Source organism: Eurytemora carolleeae, unplaced genomic scaffold (genome assembly GCF_000591075.1).
Source record: "Eurytemora carolleeae unplaced genomic scaffold, Eaff_2.0 scaffold2027, whole genome shotgun sequence".
NCBI classification, from domain to species: Eukaryota; Metazoa; Arthropoda; class Copepoda; order Calanoida; family Temoridae; genus Eurytemora; species Eurytemora carolleeae.
The window spans coordinates 18,309-30,165 of record NW_019397915.1 but is presented as its reverse complement, the minus strand read 5'-3'; the positions used below and the strand labels follow the sequence as shown (position 1 = coordinate 30,165).

General features: G+C 33.9%; 1 protein-coding gene across 1 annotated transcript; it reads right to left on the bottom strand.

Annotated features, from left to right (window-relative positions):
- Positions 1 to 1,298: 1,298 nt before the first annotated feature.
- On the bottom strand, positions 1,299 to 9,166 carry LOC111716305 (TNF receptor-associated factor family protein DDB_G0272098-like). The gene is made up of 6 exons (XM_023491744.1): positions 9,048 to 9,166; positions 2,915 to 3,839; positions 2,637 to 2,831; positions 2,430 to 2,573; positions 2,140 to 2,370; positions 1,299 to 2,087 (listed from the first exon to the last, which is right to left on the bottom strand). The coding sequence occupies exons 1-6, from the start codon at positions 9,164 to 9,166 to the stop codon at positions 1,299 to 1,301; spliced, it is 2,403 nt and encodes an 800-aa protein (XP_023347512.1).
- Between the last annotated feature and the right edge of the window lie 2,691 nt (positions 9,167 to 11,857).

The following is an 11,857-nucleotide window of genomic DNA, read 5'->3' as shown; positions in this document are numbered from 1 at the left end:
TCTGGGAATTTAAAAAATGATAAATTCTTGAAAGAATGATGAAAAGGAACAGATACACTGGACTCTAGGTAATAGGCTAAGTTTTATAACATTTAATGTTAGAAAACCCTTTGCTTAGTTCTTACTAGTACAAATTGGCGGGAGAAAAGAATATGAAAAATAATCTGATTCTTTTAAAGGAACTGTAAGCGTAAATTTAACGACCTTGCATTTAAAGGGGGCTATGTCCGATTTACAACGATACCCTTTAAACCTTTGCTTGTTCAAGGATTTCGTAGATATTCTTATTTATATAGCCAAGAAACCGTGCGAATTTAAAGTTTATACAGTATACAGTATACACTATACAGTATAACAGTATAACCTCGAGAGTGTCCCTGCAGCAATACCTAATAGTTTTCCGGACAAAAGTTTACAGGGTACCGTTCTGAATCGGACGTGCCTCTCTATAAATGAAGAGTCACTTGAAATAACGCTTACAGTCCCTTTAAAGAGTTTTTCTGTAAAAATATTATCTTAATTTTTCGTAAAAATAGTGTTTTAAGATTTTTAACAAAAATAATATAATATAGAGTAAATTTGTTTACAAGAATTATGCGATATTTTTTCTACTGGAAGTGGAGGATCCCCGAAAATATTTTGACAATTTTTGTAATTTCTTTCATTTTTAACCAATCCTCGTAATTTTTGTCCCCCCCCCCCCCTCCCAATGCGACACATTCCTAAATTTTAATTACTTCTCTTTGAAATGAGATTCTCCAAATTTTATTTTTAATTAGGAAAATTGGAAAACAATCAAGATGGTTTCAAAAATGGGGTAGTTTCATAATCTAAACGATTTTGATAAAATTACTTATCTTCAAGATACGAAGAAGATTAATATGAATTAGTCAAAGAACAGGTAGCAGGACAGCTTGAGCTAGGTAAATATGAATTATTCAAAGAACAGGTAGCAGGACAGCTTGAGCTAGGTAAATACGAATTATTCAAAGAACAGGTAGCAGGACAGCTTGAGCTAGGTAAATATAAATTATTCAAAGAACAGGTAGCAGGACAGCTTGAGCTAGGTAAATATGAATTATTCAAAGAACAGGTACTAGGTCAGCTTGAGCTAGGTAAATCTGGTATACAAAGAAAAGAATAACAAGTCTATCCACAACAGTACCTTTCATACTTTTTTCATGAAGAAATAAAGATATCCTTGTTTTATCTAAAATATAAAATTTCCAATTGCGTTCTTAATATTTAAACAACTAACGAATCAATGCAGCAGAAACAAGGAAAAAAAAAAAATACCTTTATCTTTGTTGTAAAGGTTTATAGTGTATTGTTGTAAATCGGGTTTGTTTCTCATTCTCAACAGCATTCTCAACAGCATTCTCAACAATATTTTCAACAGCATTCTCAACAGCATTCTCAACAGGATTCTCAACAGCATTTTCAACAGCATTCTCAACAGTATTTTCAACAGTATTCTCAAGAGCATTCTCAACAGCATTCTCAACAGTATTCTCAACAGTATTCTCAACAGCCTTCTCAACAGCATTCTCAACAGCATTCTCATCAGCATTTTCAACAGTATTCTCAACAGAATTCTCAACAGCATTCTCAACAGCATTCTCAACAGCATTCTCAACATTATTCTCAACAATATTCTCAACAGCATACTCAACAGCATTCTCAACAGCATTCTCAATAGCATTTTCAACAGCATTCTCAACAATATTTTCAACAGTATTCTCAAAAGAATTCTTAACAGCATTCTCAACAGTATTCTCAACAGTATTTTCAACAGCATTTTCAACAGCATTCTCAACATCATTTTCATTTTCAATAGCATTCTCAACAGCATTCTCAACAGTATTCTCAACAGCATTCTCAACAGCATTCTCAACAGCATTCTCAACAGCATTCTCAACAGCATTCTCAACAGTATTTTCAACAGCATTTTCAACAGTATTCTCAACAGCATTTTCAACAGTATTTTCAACAGCATTCTCAACAGCATTCTCAACAGTATTTTCAACAGCATTTTCAACCTCAACAGCATTCTCTACAACATTCTCAACAGCATTCTCAACAGTATTCTCAACAACATTTTCAACAGCACTTCTCATTCTCAACAGCATTCTCAACAACATTCTCAACAGTATTCTCAACAGCATTTTCAACAGCATTCTCAACAGTTTTTTCTACAGCATTTTCATTCTCAACAGCATTCTCAACAGCATTCTCAACTGCATTCTCAACAGCATTCTCAACAGTATTCTCAACAGCATTTTCATGAGCATTCTCAACAGCATTTTCAACAGCATTTTCATTCTTAACAGCATTCTCAAGAGCATTCTCAACAGCATTCTCAACAGCATTCTCAACAGTATTTCAACAGCATTTTCTTTCTCAACAGCATTCGCAACAGCATTTTCAACAGCATTCTCAACAGCATTCTCAACAGCATTTTCAACAGCATTTTCAACAGCATTTTCAACAGCATTCTCAACAGCATTCTCAACAGTATTTTTATCAGCATTTTCATTCTCAACAGCATTCTCAACAGCATTTTCAACAGCATTCTAAACAGCATTCTCAACAGTATTTTCAACAGCATTTTTACTCTCAACAGCATTCTCAACAACATTCTCAACAGCATTCTCAACAGCATTCTCAACAGCATTCTCAACAGTATTTTCAACAGCATTTTCATTCTCAACAGCATTCTCAACAACATTCTCAACAGCATTCTCAACAGCATTCTCAACAGTATTTTCAACAGCATTTTCATTCTCAACAGAATTTTCAACAGCATTTTCAACAGCATTCTCAACAGCATTCTCAACAGTATTTTTATCAGCATTTTCATTATCAACAGCATTTTCAACAGCATTTTCAACATTATTCTCAACAGCATTTTCACGACAGCATTCTCAATAGCATTCTCAACAGAATTCTCAACAACATTTTCAACAGCATTCTCAACAGTATTTTCAACAGTATTTTCATTCTCAACAGCATTTTCAACAGAATTCTCTACAGCATTTTCAACAGCACTTTCAGTCTCAACAGCATTCTTAACAAAATTCTCAACAGCATTCTCAACAGTATTCTCAACAGCATTTTCAACAGCATTATCAACAGCATTCTCAACAGTATTTTCAACAGCATTCTCAACAGCATTCTCAACAGTATTTTCAACAGCATTTTCATTTTCAACAGCATTCTCAACAGCATTTTCAACAGCATTCTCAACAACATTTTCAACAGCATTTTCATTCTCAACAGCATTCTCAACAGCATTCTCAACAGCATTCTCAACAGCACTCTGAACAGCATTCCCAATAGTATTTTCAACAGCATTTTCATTCTCAATAGCATTCTCAACAGCATTTTTAACAGCATTCTCAACAGCATTTTCAACAGAATTTTCATTCTCAACAGCATTCTCAACAGCATTCTCAACAGCATTCTCAACAGCATTCTCAACAGCATTCTCAACAGCATTCTCAACATCATTCTCAACAGTATTTTCAACAGCATTTTCATTCTCAACAGTATTCTGAACAGTATTTTCAACAGCATTTTCATTCTCAACAGCATTTTCAACAGCATTTTCATTCTCAACAGCATTCTCAACAGCATTCTCCACAGCATTCTCAACAGCATTCTCAACAGCATTCTCAACAGTATTTTCAACAGCATTTTCAATCTCAACAGCATTCTCAACAGCAATCTCAACAGTATTTTCAACAGCATTTTCATTCTCAACAGCATTTTCAACAGCATTTTCAACAGCATTCCCAACAGCATTCTCAAAATCATTTTCATTTGAAAGTCGACGTTTCCTGATTTATTTCCATTAAAAGACGATAAAATTGCACTCGATCGAAATGATTTGCAAAATTTAGCAGAGTTTTATCTCATTAGATAAATCTCAAGCTCTTTTACAATCTTCAAATTAAAGTAGATTTTAGAAACAGAAGATATTTTCAGATCCTTCTTACTTTCTTCAGATTTAAAACTTTCATTACAGAAAAGATAAAAACATTGTTCTCTACTTTCAAATATCTAGAGTTTCTTAAACTTCCCTGAGTCCTCTTTTCCCTTCCCAGTCTAATCCTTTTCTTTCGACCCGACACCAATTATACTTTTGAAGAAAATAGGAATTTGGGGAATTTCCCAGATTCTTAGGATTTTTGGAAATTTCCCAAATTCCCAGTCATTTTGGGAATTCCAAAATTCCTATAGGAATTTGAGGTTTATATATTTTTAAGATTTTGAAAATTTCTCAAATGACTGGATATTTGAAATAGCTAGGCATTTGAGAAATTTCGTATACGTGAAAATATAATAAACTTGCCTCAGATTCTCTAGGATTTGGAGAATTTCCCAGATTCCCATGTATTTATGGAATTCTCCAGATTCCCATGCCTTTGTAAAATTCCCCAGATTCCCAGGCATTAGGAGAATTTTCCAGATTCCCAGGCATTTGGTAAATTTTCCAGATTCCCGGGTATTATGGAAATTCCCAAAAATTTCCTGAATTTTTATAGGAAATTAATGGTGGTATATTTTTAAGATTTTGGAAAATTCTCAAATGACTGAATATTTGGTTTGGGCGCCGTGACAAACTCCTGAAAGACAAACTCCTGAAAGACAAACTCCGGAAAGACAAACTCCTGAAAAGACAAACTCCTGAAAAGACAAACTCCTGAAAGACAAACTCCTGACGAGACAAACTCCTGACGAGACAAACTCCTGACGAGACAAACTCCTGACGAGACAAACTCCTGAAAATAAAAAATTCTGAAATACAAACTCCATAATATCAAATTTAAAAAAATGTTTCACAATTTATATTTAATCTAGCCGCAGCACTCGGCCCAGAAAGTTTCAACACTTAACCTAACCCATGGCCGCAGCGCTCGGCCCTCTAGCCTGTCCTAGCCGCAGCGCTCGTGGAGTTTGTCTTTCAGGAGTTTGTCTTTCAGGAGTTTGTCACAGCACCGTATATTCTGGGTATTTGGAAAATTTCCCAAATAGCTAGGCATTTGGGCATAAACACCCTTAGATTCTTTAAGAATTCCCAAGTATTTGGGGAATTCCCCAGAAACCCAGGTATTTGGGGATTTCCCAAAGTTCCTTAAAGAATCTGAGGGTGTTTAATTTTTCAACTATAGGATATTTCTTAATGCCTAGATATTTGGGAAATTTACCAAATACCAAAATAATTTCTCAGATTCCAAGGCTTCTGGTGAATTTTACAGATTCCCAGGCATTTGGGGAATTCCCCAAATTCCCAGGTGTTTCCAATTTGACAATTTTTTTAGTTGCTGTCAGGAAAAAGAGGTATGATCTCCGTGGCCAACCTCTAACTGTTTAGCTAGCTATCCTTCTGTAATAAATGTGAATTACTATTTCTATGGAGTATTGTTTTCTGGTGTTCTTGGTTGTATTAGATCCATAACTTGATACTTTAGCCTGGGTACCAAGTGTTTACAACATATATACTAGGATACTAGACAGTAATCTTCAATACTAGGATACTAGACAGTAGTCTTCAATACTAGGATACTAGACAATAGTCTTCAATACTAGGATACTAGACAGTAGTCCTCAATACTAGGACACTGAATAGAAGTCTACAATAATAGGATATTAGACAGTAGTCTTCAATACTAGGATACTAGACAGTATTCTTCAATACTAGGAATGATACTAAACAGTAGTCTTCAATACTAGGAATGATACTAGACAGTAGTCTTCAATACTAGGAATGATACTAGACAGTAATCTTCAATAATAGTATATTAGATAATAGTCCTCAATGCTTGGATATTAGATGGTAGTCTTCAATACTAGTATATTAGACATTAGTCTTTAATGCTAGGATATTAGACAGTAGTCTTCAATACTAGGATATTAGACATTAGTCTTTAATGTTAGGATATTAGACAGTAGTCTTCAATACTAGGATATTAGACAGTAGTCTTCAATACTAGGATATTAGACGTTAGTCTTTAATACTAGGATATTAAACAGTATAGTCTTAAATACTAGTATAGTAGACAGTAGTCTTCAATACTAGGATACTAGACAGTAGTCTTTAATACTGGGATACTAGACAGTAGTCTTCAATACTAGGATACTAGACAGTAGTATTCAATACTAGGATACTAGACAGTAGTCTTCAATACTAGGATACTAGACAGTAGTCTTCAATACTAGGATACTAGACAGCAGTCTTCAATACTAGGATACTAGACAGCAGTCTTCAATACTAGGATACTAGACAGCAGTCTTCAATACTATGGAAATTAGATTTTTTTACAATTTATCTTAAACCCCTACGGCCTACATGGGACTAACGTGTGATATCATATTGGATATCCAGATCAATATTTCAGGATTAACAATACTCTAAACAAAAGTTCTGAAATTTACGATAACATTTCCTTGAGACTGTATTTAGTATAAAGGGCAGCGTGACAATGCAATTTTTATCTCCTGAAATTAATTCATTATATTATATTAACATTATTTTATCATAAATCAAATATATATATATATATATAAATATAATTCTGTCCTGATCCCATCAAACAGTGACGTTTAATCACAATTTGTGTAATTAGACATATTTGTTTCTCCATTTCTTATTTATAATTCTTTGTTGGCATATGCTTTTTATATGAAAAAGTAAAAAAAGCAAGGTTGTGTTTACAAAGGTTGGTTACTCTCAATGCGCTCCAATGTGGGGAAAATGTTGTCTCTTAAGATAGATAGATAAAACCTAATATGACGTCACTGATTATAGAGGCGAGAGTGACGTCATATTAGGTTTTTATCTATCTTAGGAGACGACATTTTCTGTACATTTGAGCGTAAAAAGAAACTGAACGCAACTCGTCCTCGCCGCGCCCGCCGGATAAGTTTAATGTTTCAAAAATTGATTATCTTCCTAGTATTAAATACATAGTTTACAAAGAAGGTTTTTATTTGTAACAAAAGTTTGCAAAAGTATGGAATCATAAAGATCACAAAAGCGCCGGTTCAAGGTGTTTTAAAGGAATTATTTGGAGATTACGAAAAAATTATTTGAAGACACGATTTCCGTGTATTTATCTTCATACTTTCCTATTTTATGTTTCCCATGTTTCCCACGCCATAAACTGGTTTTATTACTCTGAAACTACACATTTAGATCTTCACGATATCATCATGTTACAAACAAATTTTAGATTGTAAAATTTTGAAAAATAAGCAGGAGAGTATTACGCTTAACCAACAACATCAAGAATTTGGTGTTCAAAATTTTAGAAATAAAAAATTGTAATTTATGTAGATACACCAAATTTTAAACTGAAAAATATAAAAAAAATTAGAACGAAAGAATTTAGCTTAACCAAAAGAACTCAAGAATTTGATATAAAATTTCGAAATATATTTTGAAAACAGAGGAGTATGGCTTTTTAATTCCTATATCTATGAAACCCGATGTTGTGGACCTTAAATATTTTAAATTATGAATTCTACAAAATCAATTAAAGTTAGAAATATCTAAGGTTTACTCCATCAGCTTGCAAAGCTAAAAGGATAAGAAAATTTGAGTTGTGTCAAAAATGTTGATTATATTTATCCCGGAACCAAATCCATGAATAACAAAAATTAGTTGAACCAATTTTCTTCAGCTTACTCCGGTGTATGTAATTCAACTACGAAAAAAATTTGATCAAAAAAATATATGTTCTTCCTGGAAAATACAGGGTTCTCTCTGCAGTATGTTTATATTTTGTAGCCTAGACAATATTAGAAATAATGATTTTTCACATCTGCAGTCTCATTATAAACATAATCATTCTTCGGAACAGGAATATAAATTAGACAAGATTATATTTTTTGTGCCATTTATCTTAAAAAAATTGAGTTTTTGCCATGAACTCAGATTTTTTAATCCCTGTATTTTTGCAACCCAAAGTCGTAGACCTTAGCTTTTTCAAACTATAAATTCTATTAGATCAAAATTTTTTGAATATCAAAGGTTTAAACCATCATATTCTAGTATATGATAAAAATTCAATGCAACAACTCAAACGTCAAATATTCCGAGATACGGTTTTACAATTTATTATACTTTATACAAACATTGAGAAAGAAAAATACTATACGATCGATGAAAAATGAATAATAGTCAACGGTAGAAGAATGCTCAGGATATTCCTCCACCTCACATCGAAAGGGTTGGTGTCCAACTGTCTCTTCTCCGGGAACCTTCGCTCCACCCTTGCCTGGATTTAACCCTAGCTTTCCCGGCTTATCGAGCCGACCCCCCTGCACCCCGCCCTCCAAAATAACGGACGGCGTGGCTTGGGTTAAAAATAAACTAAGCTTGGCTTGTTCCCGAATTATCACGTAAACAACAAAACCGTTATTATTCTATATCTGTACAACAGGGGTATAGTACCCCTAGATAACTATGATCGCAGCGATCTTAAGATCCCTTGAACTGCTGATCGTAAAAGATCAACAAAATCACAACATCATTACAATATTGCAGACATATAGAGATTACAACATTCAAGCTTGTAGCAGAGGACTTTCTACAAAACTGCCTTCAATTTTGATATTTAAAGGCGACCGTAAACCAAGGAGTATGAAATATAATTGTTGACTTTAAAAGTCACTATAATAAAACAAAGATATCTGAAATGGATATTTCTAACATTTATTTAAAAAAAACGAAAGTTTTGAAATATTTGCACAAGACTGGGTAAAATTGGTTGGTTAAAAATAAACAAAGAAAACTATTGACGCACATCAGTTGGAACATATTTGTAGAGCTTCATAATGGTGGTGCAGATCATCAGGAACTGTAACAACAGGTTTCCGCTAACCCCAGGCTTTGGATAAGGAGGGGGAGAGATCGCCGTTTTATCATTTTCGAATATGAGGGAATGCGTCTCAATGTTCGCATGATAATTTTGGAACTCTTGGAACAATATTGAGCTGGATGTAAGCATCGTCTGTTGATAGCTGGGTATCTGCATCATCACCATGAAGGAGCCAGGGTTGCTCCCTGAGACGGAGTTGTGATCATCTCCAGTGTTTCAATCTGACTGCCGGGCTGGGATGTGTAGAGGGGTGAGGGGGAACGAAGGAGCGAGGGTGACATGTGGGCACTTCATGGCGGAAATAGATACACACGTCTTGAGAATAGTCAACGGCATCTGAGTCGGTAAAATCGTCTTCTTTATATTTCGAATTTGTGTTAACAATAATAGAGAAGAAATCGACTCTGCACGCCCTACCACATGATTATACATGCTTTGCAGACGGTACTTCATTTGAATAACATATATTTGTCTGATACCGCGGGCATGTATGTGATGTATGTAATGCATGCCCTACTCAAAATATCTTCTTTTCAATCCAGAAATTCCAGTTTTCCAAAATTACTTGCGGAGTTGTAGAGCAGAGTCAAGGAAGACATTTGGACAGGATTAAAACTTATTGCTGTTGTGAGATATGTTTAGAAAGTACTGTTTTAAACCTTGCTTAGAATTCTTTAAATGGAGGATTATTTCAAGATGAAATTACGTCAACTTTCTTTTAAATATTATCTGAGGATTATATTATCTGGATAGATAATGGTGAAACTATTTTTTCGAAACTTTAAAAACATGTTTTATTCTTTTCTATATTTTGCAACCAATATAACGTGCAACAAACTTTTCGCCGTTTCTATTTCTAATCTGGAAACAATGGAAGTAAAAGGAAAGGATTAAAAAACACAAAAAGGACACAGAGGATACATAATAAAGAACATAGAGGATACACAATATAGAGGACATAGAGGATACATAATATAGAGGACAAAGAGGATACAGAATAAAGAACATAGAGGATACACAATATAGAGGACATAGAGGATACACAATATAGAGGACACAGAGGATACAGAATAAAGAACATAGAGGATACACAATATAGAGGACATAGAGGATACACAATATAGAGGACACAGAGGATACACAATAGAGGACACAGAGGATACATAATATAGAGGGCAAAGAGGATACGCAGTAGAGGACACAGAGGATACAGAATTGAGGACACAGAGGATACATAATAGAGAACATAGAGGATACACAATAGAGAGGATACAGAAGATACATAATATGGAGGACACAGAGGATACACAGTAGAGGACACATAGGATACAAAATAGAGAACATAGAGGATACACAATGCAGGACACAGAGGATACACAATAGAGGACACAGAGGATACACAATGGAGGACACAGAGGATACACAATAGAGGACACAGAGGATACACATTAGAGGAAACAAAGGCTACACAATAGAGAAAAAATATTCTAATATATATTGGGTTCTTCTAAAGTTCTTCTATAGATATATTGGGTTCTCTCACTATTCTAATAGATATATCGGGTTCTCATACCATTCTTCTATCATATATTGGATTCTCCTAATATTCTTCTAGATATATTGGGTTCTCCTAATATTCTTCTAGATATATTGGGTTCCCCTAATATTTTTCTAGATATATTGGGTTCTCTTACCATATTTCTAAGATTTATTGAGTTCTCCTACCATTCTTCTATATATATATTGGGTTCTTCTACCATACTTCTAGATATATTGGGTTCTCCTACAATTCTTTTAGATATATTGGGTGCCTCTAATATTCTTCTGTATATATTGAGTTCTCCTACCATTCTTATAGATATATTGGGTTCTCTTACCATACTTCTAAGATATATTAAGTTCTCCTACCATTCTTCTGTATATATTAGGTTCTTCTACCATAATTCTAGATATATTGGGTTCTCCTACAATTCTTTGAGATATATTGGGTTCCCCTAATATTCTTCTAGATATATTGAGTTCTACTACCATTCTTCTAGATATATTGGGTTCTCCTAATATTTTTCTAGATATATTGGGTTCACCCACCATTCTTTTAGATATATTGGGTTCTCCTACCATTCTTCTAGATATATTGGGTTATTATACCATTATTATAGATATATGTTAAGCTATTGAATGCTAGGCTACTCAAAATGGAGTACTTAACAGTTCAGAAAGCAAGGCAAGAGTTATCTAGTCTTTGGGGTGTACCTCTAAAAACTCTACCTCTTAAAACGGTGCACTCATTTCCTATACTTCTAGATATATTGAGTTCTTGTTATCTGAGTTAGAAGGAGTACTGTGTAAAGTAAAGAACGGATGTTCCGGAAATTGAATGAAATGCACTTTGTGCCATTCTTCTTTATAGTTATCAGAGATACAGTTGCAAATGCAACTTGAGATCTGGGAACCTAGATCTTCAATATCAGATGGTTGATTACAGTCCTTTAGCATAAATTAAACTTAAAAACAAATACATATAATTTTCTCGTATAGAAATACCCTTAATTTACCATTCGCTGGACTTTTTTTCTACTGCAGCCCTTCAGAGCAAGTTTGACAGACTCCGGCCAAGAAATAATGCACTGGCTACTGTACTTTGATCTCAAAAATTAGATTTCAAAATATTTAAGTAGATTCTTTCACATTTTTATACTCGCTGTTACATAATTATAACATCTGCAAGCTGAGCTTAAAAACTTTAGAATTGAGGATGTTGAGATCAATGCTTGAGATCTCCTCTTTTTATTAATCTCGAGATTAATTCAATCTTTAATCTGAATCCTGGAATATGTATTAAATTTAACAAACTAGAGTGTTGATTACAGGATTCGAATCAATGAGAGAACTCTGATTGGTTGCAATCCAGCAGGGAAAATCAAAAGTATCGACAGTGGATACAGAGATTTATAAATCAGGATTAAGGGCCG

Excerpts from the sequence above, each read along its gene's own strand:
- LOC111716305 (XM_023491744.1), bottom strand. The coding sequence starts at position 9,166 with ATGTCACCCTCGCTCCTTCGTTCCCCCTCACCCCTCTACACATCCCAG. Across the intron at positions 2,832-2,914 it reads ATGCTATTGAGAATGCTGTC|AATGCTGTTGAGAATGCTGT; the intron begins GTGAAAATGCTG and ends AATACTGTTGAG. Across the intron at positions 2,574-2,636 it reads TTGAGAATGCTGTTGAGAAT|AATGCTGTTGAAAATGCTGT; the intron begins GTTGTTGAGAAT and ends AATGCTGTTTAG.